Source organism: Neolamprologus multifasciatus, chromosome 15 (genome assembly GCF_963576455.1).
Source record: "Neolamprologus multifasciatus chromosome 15, fNeoMul1.2, whole genome shotgun sequence".
Lineage (NCBI taxonomy): Eukaryota > Metazoa > Chordata > Actinopteri > Cichliformes > Cichlidae > Neolamprologus > Neolamprologus multifasciatus.
Window position 1 is genome coordinate 35,601,170 of NC_140453.1, and position 14,334 is coordinate 35,615,503.

A 14,334-nucleotide genomic window follows, 5' to 3' on the forward strand; every position below is an offset into this window, starting at 1 on the left:
GCAAAACAATATAAAGAGAGTCTAGGTTGGTATGGTCCATAGTGGGAAAACAAAGATGCCAGTTTAAATATTGCATTTGCCTTATGCATTGTTGTATTTACCAACAATGAGCAGTTTCCATAATCATTTTTATTAAAAGTAGTCCACATGTAGTTTACTAGTCTTTAATGGCAGCAAGTGGAGAACGAAACTTGGAACCAAGGGAACATAACAATTTCATAGCACACTGATGTGGAAATTAAAAGTCTTGCACTTTAGATATCGTTTGACGTTCATATATTTAAACGATCCAAAGTAAAGTGCTTGTGAGTACAATGATGTTTATGACTGGACGTCTTTATTGCAGCAGATGGCAAAACTGCAGCTGATCTGAATCACCGAACGAAAGCCTTCATCTTCACCTGATTAAGTCTGATTAAACAGGTGTAAATTCAGGGAAGCAGGCAGACCCGCACCACCTCTTTCTAATAGCCAGCCTATTCACATCCACCTCCCCCTATACCCTCCCCCTCCTCACAGCAGCCCTTTCAGCGACACACCACATTTCTGTTCATCCTTCACCAGCCACCGAACATCACCTTGTTCCTCCTCCGGGACCAGATAACGAATACCAGGCTTTCTTTAAACCTGTAAGTTCATGTTCTTGTTGTTGTGGCTGTTTTCTGAAGCGGCGTCGTGTTCGCATCAGAAATGGATGCTCCGCGTTAAAACGGCAGCTAAAGAAAACCATTTTCAGCGAATAGTAAGTTCTACTAGTGTCTGCGCAATCTTTGCAGCGTCGTTAAAATTTGGGCGATTTCACGCTTGTTTTGCACAGCTTTAAAACACTGTTTAATATTAGCTTTTTAAAAATGATATAAAAAAATTATTTCAATTGGAAAGGCCCCCTTTGGAAGCTAGAGTCGTGATGCAACACGAATGTCGTCGTCCTTCCCTTTATTTGCGTCCCACCACATCCGTGTCGAGTTATCGTTATCTATAAGTAATCGTTTTTCCCGCTGTGCGCGTGACTTCGAAATAGTTTTCACTGCGTGATAGCCAACGGCCAACGGCAGGACTCGGGCCTGGACTCTTACGTAACTAAATTACAATGCAGGACACTTGAGGCATAGCACAAACTGGGAAAAACGACCTCGGGGCGTGATGAAGACGTGATGTTTGACATGTACGTGGACGACGGCTGGATTGTGCAATGGTAATTTTTAGGAGGGTAGGAAAAGACGTGCTGTTCAGCAGCTACATCCTGTATAAGTGTGCACAGAAGGGGATCCTTTATGGAGACAAAGCACCCCTCCCCCACGGCCTGGTCACAAATTTCTTTGACCTTGGTATAGCTGAGAGGTTGGAGCTTGTTGGTAGGCTAAATATGACACAAGGTGACCTCGCTGGCTTTGTTCTTTCCACTGACTGGCGGTAAGGTCAGTGGCTTCCAAACACAGGCCCTGTGAACTTCAGAGATCTCTTTTTGGATCCTCGCCTAGCAGTTTTCGTTCAAATCATGTGCTGTATAAGTGTATCTACAGTTCACACAGTCATTTTATTATATTAGTCATTTTGTTGCACTGAAATGTAACACGTTACACTGTTAATACATCAGATTTGGCAGTCTCTGCAGATTGGACATAATATTTTGGTAAGGTCTGGTTTATTTTATTTTTGTCTTTCTTTGACTTTTTTGACCTTGATGTGTGAGCCACATTATTTACAGCTGCACAGGTCAGGACTAAGGCCTCAGCCCCAAAATACAACTGTCATTTAACTGTTATTTTGAAATAATTTCGTGTTCTTAATGAGCCTCACTGGCTGTTAAGAAAGTAAGCAGTGTAGTATTTGGAAAAAGGAAATACTTTTATGGCTTTCAGCTGAAGATAAAAGATAAGATAAACCTATATTAGTTCCACATGTGGGGATTTTTTTGGTCATGGCACAGAAGGTACAATTTAAAAGCAGTAAAAATTACCCCCCCCTCCCCCCCCCCAAAAAAAAAAAAAAAAGAATAGAATTACATACTTTGTTATATTGGGAAATTGCACTCGGTACTATTGCACCTCAGGCAGACATGGCGAAAGTTATCATTGTGTGTGTGTCTGTCTGCATGTGTGTGGTCATCTGGAGAGACCATGTTGTAGAGTCTGACAGCAGTTGGAAGGAAAGACCTGCAAAATCTCTCCAAAACCATTTCTGTCATCAACTACATTTTTATTTCCGAGTCCCCTGATATTTTTTGTCTTTTCAGGCAGTCAACGTAATGTGCTTTATGGAGTAACCTTGGCAACCGGCTGACACTGTTGCCAAAATTTATGACTGTGGTCTGTGTCAACAGTAGCACATAGTTCCATTTTGTGGGGAGGAGCAGTTTATAGATTACAGTGTAAGGTTTCAGAAGAGTTTGCGGTTACAATGTAGCAGATTTAACTCCATCACAGTCATGCTGTTTCCTCAAAGCTGTCTCTGACCTCAACACTCCAAAACCCAAATACTTACATATTTTGTGTTTATGGTGTTTGTTTGTTTTTTAATGGTGATGTCACATCATTTGTGGTCAAACATATTAGCCAAAGTCAACCTTGAGTGTGGTAGTGTTTAATCATTTTATCTTAATGATTAACTAATGAAATGAACAGCTTGTGTCCCCTTTGACTTTTTGATGGTGTTTATAAAACCAACCATTGGACCCAATGTAGGTCATTTCACAGTAGACCCTCTGCAGGTTACTGAGACATTTCAGCCCCAAATCACATTTAGATGTATTATTATGGCCTGTAAGTGTTTCATACAGATTTAGATGGGGTTTTTTAAGTTTACAACCCTTACCAAACAAGCAAACATAACAAAAATCTTCTTTTTGTGTATATACAATAGAATTTGTAAAAGACAAGATTATTTTGTTTTAACCTCCAGTGAATCAGAGTCATTCTAAGACTGGCTCCTTCTTACTACCTGCAGTCTGAATACGGCCACAGCCCTGTTTATAAGGAAACATTTTACCTGTAGGTGAAGTGGAGAGAGCAGTATCAGTGTTGAAAGAATAAACCCTACACCAGTTGGCAAAAGAACAGGAGAAAGTCTGACTGAAGAAACTGAAACCGTAGTGTCTGAGGAGAAAGCCAGAACCTTCCAAACTGTTTCCACTGGTGTTTGTGGTACCAGGAAGCATGGTCAACAATCACAGTTTAAAATAAAACTCTGAGGTGTTCCTGAACAGCTGATCACAGGTGGTTCAGTCAACTCTGAGTTTAGCACATGCATAAAAGGGGATCCAGCACCTCTGTGCCTAAGGACCACCCTCCATTCATTGTGTAGCCGGTTCCTTTGGTTGTTGTTATGAATGTGCCAGAGTATGTGTGTTTATCAGGCTTAACTAGTTTTTCAGGGTTTTTCCTACAAAGACAGTTTGACTGATAAATATATAACCTTCACCCAGTAATAGGCCCAGAATGTTTAAAGAGGACTGGGAGGAAATAAACTGGAAATGGGACAGTTTTAGCTCAGGTGAACATTTGAGCAAACCCACAAACCTGAGCTTTTGTAGTCTTTCTGGAAGTTTTTGGCTGAGTTTTGGAATTAAGACTGGAGCTAACTGGAATAGGAGCACTTGTTTGTTTTTTGTTTTTTTTTCTCTTCTGGTGCTTAAAACAGTTTAGAAGAACTTTTCACAGATAGTTTTGGTCAGTAATATTTGCAGTTAATATTGTGCTCTTCTAGTCACACTTACCACTTAGAGAACATTAGGATACGTAAGTCACATTCATGGAGTTTTTTATTCTGTATGCATCAATTTTTTTTTTTTTCTGCACATGCCCAATTTAGAATGAGCATTTAACCCAAAGTTCATGTCTTTGAGATGTGGTTTGAGCCAGGAGCCTTCAGTGCCATCTACTCTACCACCGTGCTGGCCCATCTTCAGCAGCAGTCAACACAATCTGTTTTAATTTTTTTCCCTTTGTTTTATTTTGTCATTTGACAAGTTGACTGAATTTCCTGTTTCTTTCTGTCTCCCTGCAGGTGCAATCATGTCCTCAGTGCTCCAAAAGCTTATCAGCCCTCAGGCCGGCAGCGCTGCTGAGCCTCCCAGGAACAAGGTGACGGTGGTCGGGGTGGGCCAAGTGGGCATGGCCTGTGCTGTCAGCATCCTGCTGCGGGTAAGACAAACTCCAACTTCAGCCAGTGTGTGAAGGAAAACATAAAGGTGTGATGAAATGACCTCCTGTTTCCACCATTTGATCTAAAGAAGCAAGCACTCCCTGGGAAGCTGCTGTGTCTAGAAAAAGAGATGAGTTGTCACCAGCAAAACCTTGTTTCTCATTGGTTAAACCTGAGATGTGGTAACACAAAGTACCGTTCAGTGTGTCTCGTCTCTGTGCAGACCCATGCTCTACTGTCATGTCTTTGATGTTTGGAGTCAGTTTCTCTGACAGTCTTAACTCATCCTCTGTGATTTATGGAAATTCTGGCCATTTGACAGTTTTTCACTGATTTTTCAGACGTCATGATTTTTATTTTCACCAAACTGGTGAAGAAACTTCCACAAACTCACTGCTGTCTAACTGAAAAACTTCTGGAACCAGCCATATTTCTATAATAAGCAGAAATCTGTCTCTCATTTATGATCAGTTCCATCTGAGAGTTTCATGTTTAGTGCGAAACTATATGTTTTCATAGCAACAATCCACAGTCACAGTTGCTTCATATTGCATGGTAAAAAGCCCACAGGAAACCTGAACAGATCTGCTATAAGGACACATCCTCATACACCTCTCTGCATTGAATCATTAGTTATTATTAATCTCTGGCTCTGTTCCACAGCATGTCTTTTGTTCTGTCTTCCTCCCCTCACCACAACCGGTCGCGGCAGACGGCCGCCCCTCTCTGAGCCTGGTTCTGCCGGAGGTTTCTTCCTGTTAAAAGGGAGTTTCTTTTTTTTTTTTCTTCCCAATGTTGCCAAAGTGCTTGCTCATAGGGGGTCAAATGTTTGAGGTTTCTCTGTATTATTGTAGTGTCTTTACCTTGCAATGATCTAGCCTTGAGGTAACTGTTGTTGTGAGTTGGCACTATATAAATAAAATGGAATAGAATTAACAAATTGACAACAGTTTTTTTTTTTTTTTTTTTTTTTTTCTTTTCATCTTTGGAGTCTTGGGGAGCTCCAGAGTCTCCTGGAGATCCTGGAATATGGCTATGTGGAGAAATGTGTGGAAATACAGTAGTGAATTTTCTCCTGTGGTCAGGACCTGTGTGATGAGCTGGCTCTGGTCGATGTGATGGAGGACCGTCTTAAAGGAGAGATGATGGACCTCCAGCACGGCAGCCTTTTCCTCAAAACCTCCAAGATAATGGCAGACAAAGGTCAGGAGCTTGGGCTGCACTGACCTCCATGCTACAGAAAGATGTCTGAATACATGCCTGAGCAGATCATGTGTTACTCTTTCCTTCCTCCTTCAGACTACGCAGTGACAGCCAACTCTCGCCTAGTCGTGTTGACTGCTGGTGTTCGCCAGCAGGAGGGAGAGAGCCGCCTCAACCTGGTGCAGAGGAATGTTAATGTCTTCAAGTCCATCGTCCCTCAGATTATCAAGTACAGCCCCAACTGCACAATCATTGTGGTCTCCAACCCTGGTAAGTGCAAGAGTTTCATAAAGACCCTTAGGAATACTATTTATATTCATTTGGTTTTCGCAATAGCTTAGTTTCCTCTTCTGCATTGTGTGTTTGTGTTTAAATGCAGTTGATGTGCTGACATATGTGACCTGGAAGCTGAGCGGTCTGCCAAAGCACCGTGTCATTGGCAGCGGCACCAATCTGGATTCAGCCCGCTTCCGTTACCTGATGGCTGAGCGACTCGGCATCCACGCCAGCTCTTTCAACGGCTGGGTGCTGGGTGAGCACGGAGACACCAGCGGTGAGTCCACACCCGAATTAGCTTCTGTCTAATAACAGCATTATAAAATCATATCTGCATGTAAAATCTCCATGAATTCCTGCTTCAGTGCCCGTGTGGAGCGGAGCAAATGTGGCCGGAGTCAACCTGCAGAAGCTGAACCCTGATATTGGCACTGATGCCGATAAGGAGCAGTGGAAGGCCACACACAAGGCAGTGGTGGACAGGTTGTACTTTGAACTCTATACCTTTTTATTTTAAAGTCACACTTTTTCAAACATAATCTTACTACCTAATGCAAATATGTGTATGCCATCAGTATATAAGTAAATGAAATCCTCTCCAGCATTCAGTAATCGGTAATTATCTGCATCACAAGCATACCATCAGAAAAATGCTGCTGGGACACTTAAACTGACCTCTACAAGTTACAACAGAAAATGATTGGTAAAGGAGGGCGCATGGTGATCTGCACAATCAAACTAACAGATGTTCTGTTTTCGAAGCCAGTATCCTTCTGTAATTAAATATGTGTCATTCTGGGAATGTCTGCAGTTATTCAAGGCCACAAGTAATTACAGTTATACAGAAGGTGGCTCCAGTGGGAATAGAACCTCTAACCTCGGTCGTTTTATTTAGTTAGTTTCAGAGCTAAAGCTAATGTAAGTGTGCAAGGACTCGCTTCAAGGTGTGGGTTCTGTTAATAATTGTGCATTTAAGACCAGAGAGATGTTATCAAATTATACATGAAGCTGCTACTGTTTATTGTTTATTCGAAGTACTTTTTTTATATGCATCCAGTATCATATCGCTTCAAAAAATAAACATAAACAATATAAAAAAATAAACATATTTTTGACTTGCTATAGGAAGATCTACGTTTTTATATATGTTGCTCAGAATGATTTACAATCCTGTAACTTTTTTCCCATAATAAAAGCCTTCCTCTCAGTGTGCCTGGGTAAACTAATTGAGGTTCCTGTAACACATTTAATATCTAATTGCAGACAGATGCTAATAATGGTGTTTTGTATCTCAGTGCCTATGAGGTGATCAGGCTGAAGGGATACACCAACTGGGCCATCGGCCTGAGCGTTGCTGACCTCACCGAGAGCATTGTCAAGAATCTGAGCCGTGTCCATCCCGTCTCCACCATGGTCAAGGTCAGACACACACACAGAAACTCTGTCTCGTACAGTTGGGGTATAATGTCTTACTTTGGCACGCAGCGTGCATCAAACCACCAGCCTTCTGACCTGCTCTGCCTCTTGAGCCACAGTCACCCCATGAAAACCATTTTTCACATGATGGCTGTTACACAGAACAGCACTTTGGCTCTTTAGGCCAAAGCTACATTTGCTGTAAATCACGAGTTAATTCTCAACATTAGCCATATGATTTATGAATCCCCTTTGGGGTTTTGAATCAGAAAGGGCAGGTGGTGTGTCTCTTCATTTTGTGTTTGTCTTTTTCAGAACATGTACGGTATTGCTGAAGAGGTCTTCCTGTCCCTGCCCTGCATTCTGAACAGCAACGGTGTGAACAGTGTGGTCAACATGACTCTCACTGATAATGAGGTTGCCCAGCTGAAGAAGAGTGCTGACACACTGTGGGGGATCCAGAAAGACCTCAAGGACCTGTGAACACACCATGTATCACTCCCATGATGCAGTGAGGCCTGTCCTCGCACACGCAATCCTTTCATAATCTTGCCCATTCTTCTAGCTTTGTGTTGCCTTATTTTGAAGAACAGTACCAGTGTTTTTAAGACTGTCAGGGAACTTTTCAGTTTTACATCATGTTTCTGCTCACTCCATGCCAATCACCAGATTATTTGTAGGTCTAAAAACACTGGTATGCTTTTTTTTAAAAAGGGCACATTTGCTTTCTGTCGTGCACTAGGCCTAAGTTACTGTCGCAGTGATTGTGTTAGCACATCTATGCTCACCTTTGTTCCTGTACTGTCTTTGGATTCCAGAGTGTCAGCCAGCATATGCACTTAGAAGTCCACACAAAACCCCCAAGAAAAACACACTAAGTGTCACTGACTGCTTCAACTGCATTTTCACATGTCGTTTTAATTTAGAGCAGGGAGTCACTGAGCAAAATAATCAACAAAGCCAAAGGACAGCCTTCCTCTCAAGTTGCTTCTTTGAAGCAGACAAATCATTACATACTTGGGTCTAGATGGGAAATCTTTCTTTCTCTGTGCTGTCAAAGTGAGGTGCAGTAGCAGTGTGGAAGCATGTGGGTATCCAGCTAGGACTGATTTACGGATACGAGTTGTGATTTTTCTGGCCTTGTGTTGTAAACAGCAGTGTGTGACTTAATAAAACTACACCTCCTGAATGTGTCTTTGATGTTTGTTGATGTTAATGTTACAGCCTGTAGTAAAACAAGGAATCTGTTCTATCATCTGGTGGAAAAGTACAAATAACTTTTGTGTTTGATTTAAAAGACGAACTGCAATAATTTAGAAGTCATTTGAAGGCTTTTTTGGCAAATTTTGATGGAGACAACATGTCAAAGTTAAAAGTGAAACAATTTTCATTTTCTGAAATATTCACTCTAAATCTTGTGTCACAAGAACGTTTCAAAAAAGTTGGCAGGGGAGCAGTCTTGTATTACCAGTTCTTTTAGCTCCAAGGAGACACAAAGTTTACTATGAACAAAGTTCAACGCAGCCAGCTTTCTTTGTCTTTGCTGACTCGGGGGGGGGGGGGGGAATTCCTAAATCTCCTTTTGGAGATGACGGACATCATAACCACTTTCTCTGTTAACCATGGCTCTCTGCTTTAGACTGTGTGTGCTGACTTAAAAAGAAGGGTTTCATAGGTCGTGATTTTTCTGCACTGCTGAGATATTATCAGAAGATCTGTAAAGTAAATGCAGTAAAGCACAATACTGTGACAAGTATGAGACAAATGCAGCAGAAACGGGTTCATCTGATGATTTGTCAAACAGAGGGGGAAAAGAGATCTTAATTCAAGCGAATTTTTTGTAATTACTGGGTGTCCTCTCAGGGTTGCTGTACTTTAGTTAATGCGATTGCTTGTACATGTATTTTTGGTGAGTGTTCTGTTTTATTAGCTGCAGTTCCAGCAGAGTAAGATATTTGATATGCATTCCTTCTTCAAAATAGTTTATCATTTGGAATGATAACTTAAAAATAATACTGCAATATCTCAAATCGAGCTGATCAACATGTAGATAGATCTATAAAATCTTAGGCATTCCAATGACTTGTTTATCTGTACTGATAAAACTTTACTTTAAAGACTTAGTATGGAACGCCAGGACTTCCATAATGAATTAAATACACCATTAAATAATTAATTAAATGTGGCAATAATTAATTAAATGTGGCAATAATTAATTAAAATCGGAAATAATTAATTACATAAATATTTATGACACATTTAATTAATTATTGACACATTTAATTATTTCTTTATTTCACATTTTAATTAATTATTGCACAGTTGACTCCTTCAGGTCTCACCATGAAATAATTTTACCTGTCAACCTCACCCATCAAACCCAGGGGGCGGGGCTAACGCTGATCGAGTCAAAACCATTGCTTTGGCCTGGTGGCCATTGTTTTTAGCACACAACAACCAGCATGTGAAAACTAACAGAACTGAACTTTGAAAAACCCTGTTTGTGTGTGTGTCACCAAATACCGTTTTAATATTTTTTAGCCGAGTATGTAGTGGTTTAATCTTCATGTGTCTGGTCGGTTTGTCAAGATAGAGCCTCTTTGCAAAAGTGCTTCGATGATTTCGGAGATGTCTGCCCAGTCTCACGGCAAAGCGTGGGATAGACCCGTTCGCCTCGCAAGCAATCGAGCTGTTATTACCACCGACAAAGCGCAGGCCCCGGTAGACAGCTGTAATAACCCCCGCTGACACTGACTTATTTTACTGAGGTTATATTTATCGGGGTTTTATTTCCTGATGTTCGTATGTGTCCTACGTGTTTCAGTATAATTCTGAATTATAACTAACATTAAAAACATGTTTAAGGAGGAGAGAGAGAAAATAAATTCGATTAACAGCTGATCTTTGGGTTTTTGTTCAGTAATCAGTGTGACCTGCGTATAAACGCATAAAATAAATAACGTTGGTGTTTCCGCCATGTAGTAACTGCTGGCTTTAACTGTAGAAAGGTTGTTCGACACTATGACACACATACAGACTTCATGATGTTCGGCTAATATTTTTATTGTGAAAATTAATCATGAGGGTAAACGGACCTGTACACCACAGAGCGAGGTCAGTATATCCACGATATCTTCAGCTCTATGAGTTAACACAGAGTTTCCCAGCTGACTAATCTAACGGTCATCTACGAATATGTCACGGCTCATATCTATATGATTATACAGAAAATCATCCTTATTACTGCCAACTATTCCAGAGACGTGAAAATCTACAGCATAAAGAACAAAACATCCAGAAGTCTGCACGATGTGTTTCACAGTTTGTAACAAGCCTTTGACAGTTAAACATAACATGACCGAAAAAGAAAAAAAAGAGAAAAAAAATTCACAAATTATATGTTAACCTCATTTATTTTTATTTAAGTAAACTCTAAAAATTCTAACAGACAGCTGGTGCTTAGAATACAGCTGAATAACTATTAAAAAACAGATGATATAATATTTCTGTCCAGGTTGCAGTCTTCATGATGAACACGCTGTTGCAAACTCTGCTCCTCTCGGTGGAAATGCGCCTACTCTTTCTTTAAAACATTTTATAAGTCAGTTTACTCTCAAAATTCACTGTTAAATCCAAAACACACCAGATAAAGAAAAGCGAATGGTTTAGTCAACACATGTGCCAGTGAACCATTAAACGTCTGTAAACCTGTGCAGTTATGAAACGTAACTTTAACCTCAGCCAAACCGATTTGCTCAGTTGTAAATAAAACAGCGAAGTAAACGTGACCCGACAGACAAAACCTGAGTGAATTAAGTCCAGCGTTTAACCACTGAGAGCTAAAACTCAGCTGAGGTTTCAAAGCTGTGCCGGTGATTGGACATCAGCCGCTGATGAAGTGGGTTCGCCTATAAAGTGCTCTGTTGGGAAACAAGCTCCAGCAGCTCTGCGCTCGGGAAAAACTATATTTACTTATCTTGTGCAGAAACATTGCGTTATATTGTGCACCGGCTGCCCAGTTAAACTGTGACTATCACCAGGTAACGTGGACGTGTTTCTTGAATTAGCAGCAGGTGTTAAACAACCGCTGACAGGTGAGGAGGAGGAGGATGCATGCAGGTAAACTGAGGGCCTGTTGAGCTGATCGCTGGTGTCGTGAGAAACACGTCAGCTCGGTCTTTATGTTACAGAAGCACAGAGACACAAGACCAGGCGGAAAGAGACGATCGTTCGGTGAAAATGAGAATCTGCAAATGCAACACGTGGAACACAGCAGGCACGTGCAGAGGGGGGGGGGGGGGGTAGAGGGGCTTGAGCACCCACCCCTTTCCTGATGGGTGCCCAAAGTGCCCTTTTGTTGAGGCAGCTTTTTTTTTTAAAAAGAAAAATTTTTTAATGTGTGTGTGCGTGCGGAGTCCTGTCTGTGCCCCTCAACAATAATATTTAACTATTAATCACAGTTTTGCTAAATAAAAGGATCTGGCTTGCATCTGTCACATGATCACATTTAACCAATGATCGCCCTTGACGGCAGAACGCGCTGGTTACGAGCCGGGAACGAGCTCACAAAGAGCACGCGCATTTTTAGCGGTCCAGAGCTGTAGGAGAAACACAAGTTAACTCAGAGACACAGACTGATGCGACAAAACCAGTAAGTAGGTGTACAGCGTACACTGTAGTGTATAGCACACAGGAGTATTAGCTTATTACGTACACGTTGGTAAGCTGTCTTGTGGCAACTGACGAACTGAAACAAATGAGCGTGCTGTGTGTGCAACAGCGCGACAAACATTACCTGTCATTTTATTAACTGCACAAGTAGTGCTGGTCATAGCTGCTGGCTACCTGTGTAAGGCTGTCATGGGTCTGTATCTGTCACCGTTTTAGGGAACATATTTAGTTTTAAAGTAAGTTTCCGGGCTTTTCCTGCCTTTCTGGAGGGATTATATTTCACTAAAACGATCTAATATGCATGTCCACATAATTATGCATTATTATAATTATAATATATTAAAAACACACGCTGTATTTTAAAGAACATACATTAAGAAGCAGATTATATTAGATTTATATTTTAAATAACACAAAATTTGGATTTTACAGCAGTAAAATTATTGTATCTCTACAGTTTAAAAATGTAATAAGCTTTGCCCCTGCACAGAGTGGATAGTGAAACAAATGGAATCATCATAAATGCATTATTTCATATTTCATATTTATTACTTCCCCCTCCTCATTGCTTTATTATTGTAGCTCTAGTAGTAAATAATAATGTAAGGATTCTGGATCAGCACCGTGATGCCCATAGTATATACAGTATTCTGAAGAAGGTCTAAAATGTCACTGTGTGTGCGTGCATGTGTGTGTTTTATTTAGATGGATTTAAAAAAAAAATATTACTCATGATATAACATTGTCCAGACATGCCTGGTAAGGACATGAGGAGGAAACAGTAGGAGCTGTGTGAGGCTACTAAAGGCAGTGCTATAACATTTTTCTGTCATCATTTTATTATAGATTAAGTGCAAGAGTTGTTAGGTGTGGATAATTCAATTATAGTTTATTGCAATAGCAAGTTGTGCCTTGTTCTCACTATAATGGGATGGAAGGAAGAAGAGAAGCAAAGAGTGATTCACAGGCAGAGCCGAAAATATTTCTCACAGTTTTTTGTTGCCTTATGGTTCCAAGCGCTGTCACCAATCTTTGCATTTTGTTATTATCTCATGACACTTGTTTAATCAGCTACCATCTCTCCTATGGACTTTTTACTGTCTACAGTCTCAGATCAACACAGCCCTGCCCTTCCCTATTAGATTCTTGATGAATGTGTGTTGTTGTTATTCAGCCTGGCTCAATGTGCCCCTTTTTAACTTTGAGCACCCGCCCCTTTAAACCTCTTTGCACGGCCCTGGAACACAGAGAGTGGAATATCTAAACAAACCGGTTAACATAGCCCCCACCCCTCCAAAACAAACAAATACACACAAAATAAACAGTTAAGCTGGAACACCGGGGCTGTGAGCTCGGTGCACTCTGTCAGCTGACTGTTAGCAGAGCTAGCGAAATCTCTGAAAACATCTGAGCACTTTTGCAAACATGTTCTATGTTGACAACCTGACCAGACATTCGCAGCTAAAACACTATTATTAAAACTACACCATTGCTGCCTGTCATTTGAAATGCATTCTGGGATACCAAGTCGACACAAGCAATCGATTATCTAGGATTGACCTGTCTTGCCTTACTTTGCACGGCAACCAATCAAATGTTAGAGAAGCTGCAGGGCAGCGTTAACCCCGCCCCCTGAGTTTGATGGGTGAGGCTGACAGATAAAATTATTTCATGGTGAGACCTGAAGGAGTCAACTGTGCAATAATTAATTAAAATGTGAAATAAAGAAATAATTAATTAAATGTGTCATTAATTAATTAAATGTGTCATTAATTAATTAAATGTGTCAATAATTAATTAATTACATGTGTCATAAATATTTATGTAATTAATTATTTCCGATTTTAATTAATTATTGCCTCATTTAATTCATTATTTAATGGTGTATTTAATTAATTCATTATGGCAGTCCTGGCGTTCCATACCCTGGAACACCATCTGTGAATTGTGGTACATCCTGAGATTTGATTTTCACCTAGGTGTCATCCACATACCTGAACCAATGACTTTATGGGGATGTGTTTTTATAGTTATTAAGTAGGTTTAAAGCACATGTAGAGAATCCCTTTAACAATGTGTTTTATTTACATTGTTAAATAGTGTAAGGATAACTCTTGTGAAGCAAAAAAAGGAAATAAGCTGTAATAATAATAACCAGTATTCTGCCAAAAATGGTCTCATGTTCTGTAGTGCTATAGTGGACAATTGCAACATTGTAAAATTTTATTATTACTATTATTATTGTTATTAGTTAGAGGAAATAATTAATAAAAACAAACTACCACTGAAGCTAAGAGAAACTAAACTAAAACTGCTCAAACATTAAAAAAAAACTAAACTGAAACAATTAAACTCCCTCTGGAAACTAAATGGAACCAAACTGAATGAATTTGTTTTTGTTTTTTGTTTTTTTTAAAAAAAGGAACTAAAAATAAAAAGTAATTTGAAACTAGAAAACTCAAGAACTCAAACTGTCAATTATTGACTTGAAATCCAATAAAGAAAAAACTATTACAACAAGTATATAACCATGGAACAAATGACAAGAGGGTTTCCTCAATGTTTTTAATAGCTTTTTTGTTTTTAAAAAGGTATTATTTAATATTGGTACCTTGCCTTGGAGTG

At 40.0% G+C, this 14,334-nt stretch overlaps 1 protein-coding gene across 2 annotated transcripts; it reads left to right on the top strand.

Moving 5' to 3' along the window:
* The first annotated feature begins 479 nt into the window (after nt 1-479).
* ldhba (lactate dehydrogenase Ba) lies at nt 480-8,227 on the top strand. 2 transcript variants are annotated; one of them, XM_085131909.1, is made up of 8 exons: nt 480-629; nt 4,006-4,142; nt 5,229-5,346; nt 5,443-5,616; nt 5,726-5,899; nt 5,988-6,105; nt 6,918-7,041; nt 7,354-8,227. In XM_085131909.1, the coding sequence occupies exons 2-8, from the start codon at nt 4,014-4,016 to the stop codon at nt 7,519-7,521; spliced, it is 1,005 nt and encodes a 334-aa protein (XP_084988035.1). In that variant the 5' UTR covers nt 480-629; nt 4,006-4,013; the 3' UTR covers nt 7,522-8,227. The 2 variants fall into 2 exon arrangements, with proteins under 2 accessions (XP_084988035.1, XP_084988036.1); XM_085131910.1 differs by lacking the exon at nt 480-629 and adding an exon at nt 724-742.
* Nucleotides 8,228-14,334: the final 6,107 nt, after the last annotated feature.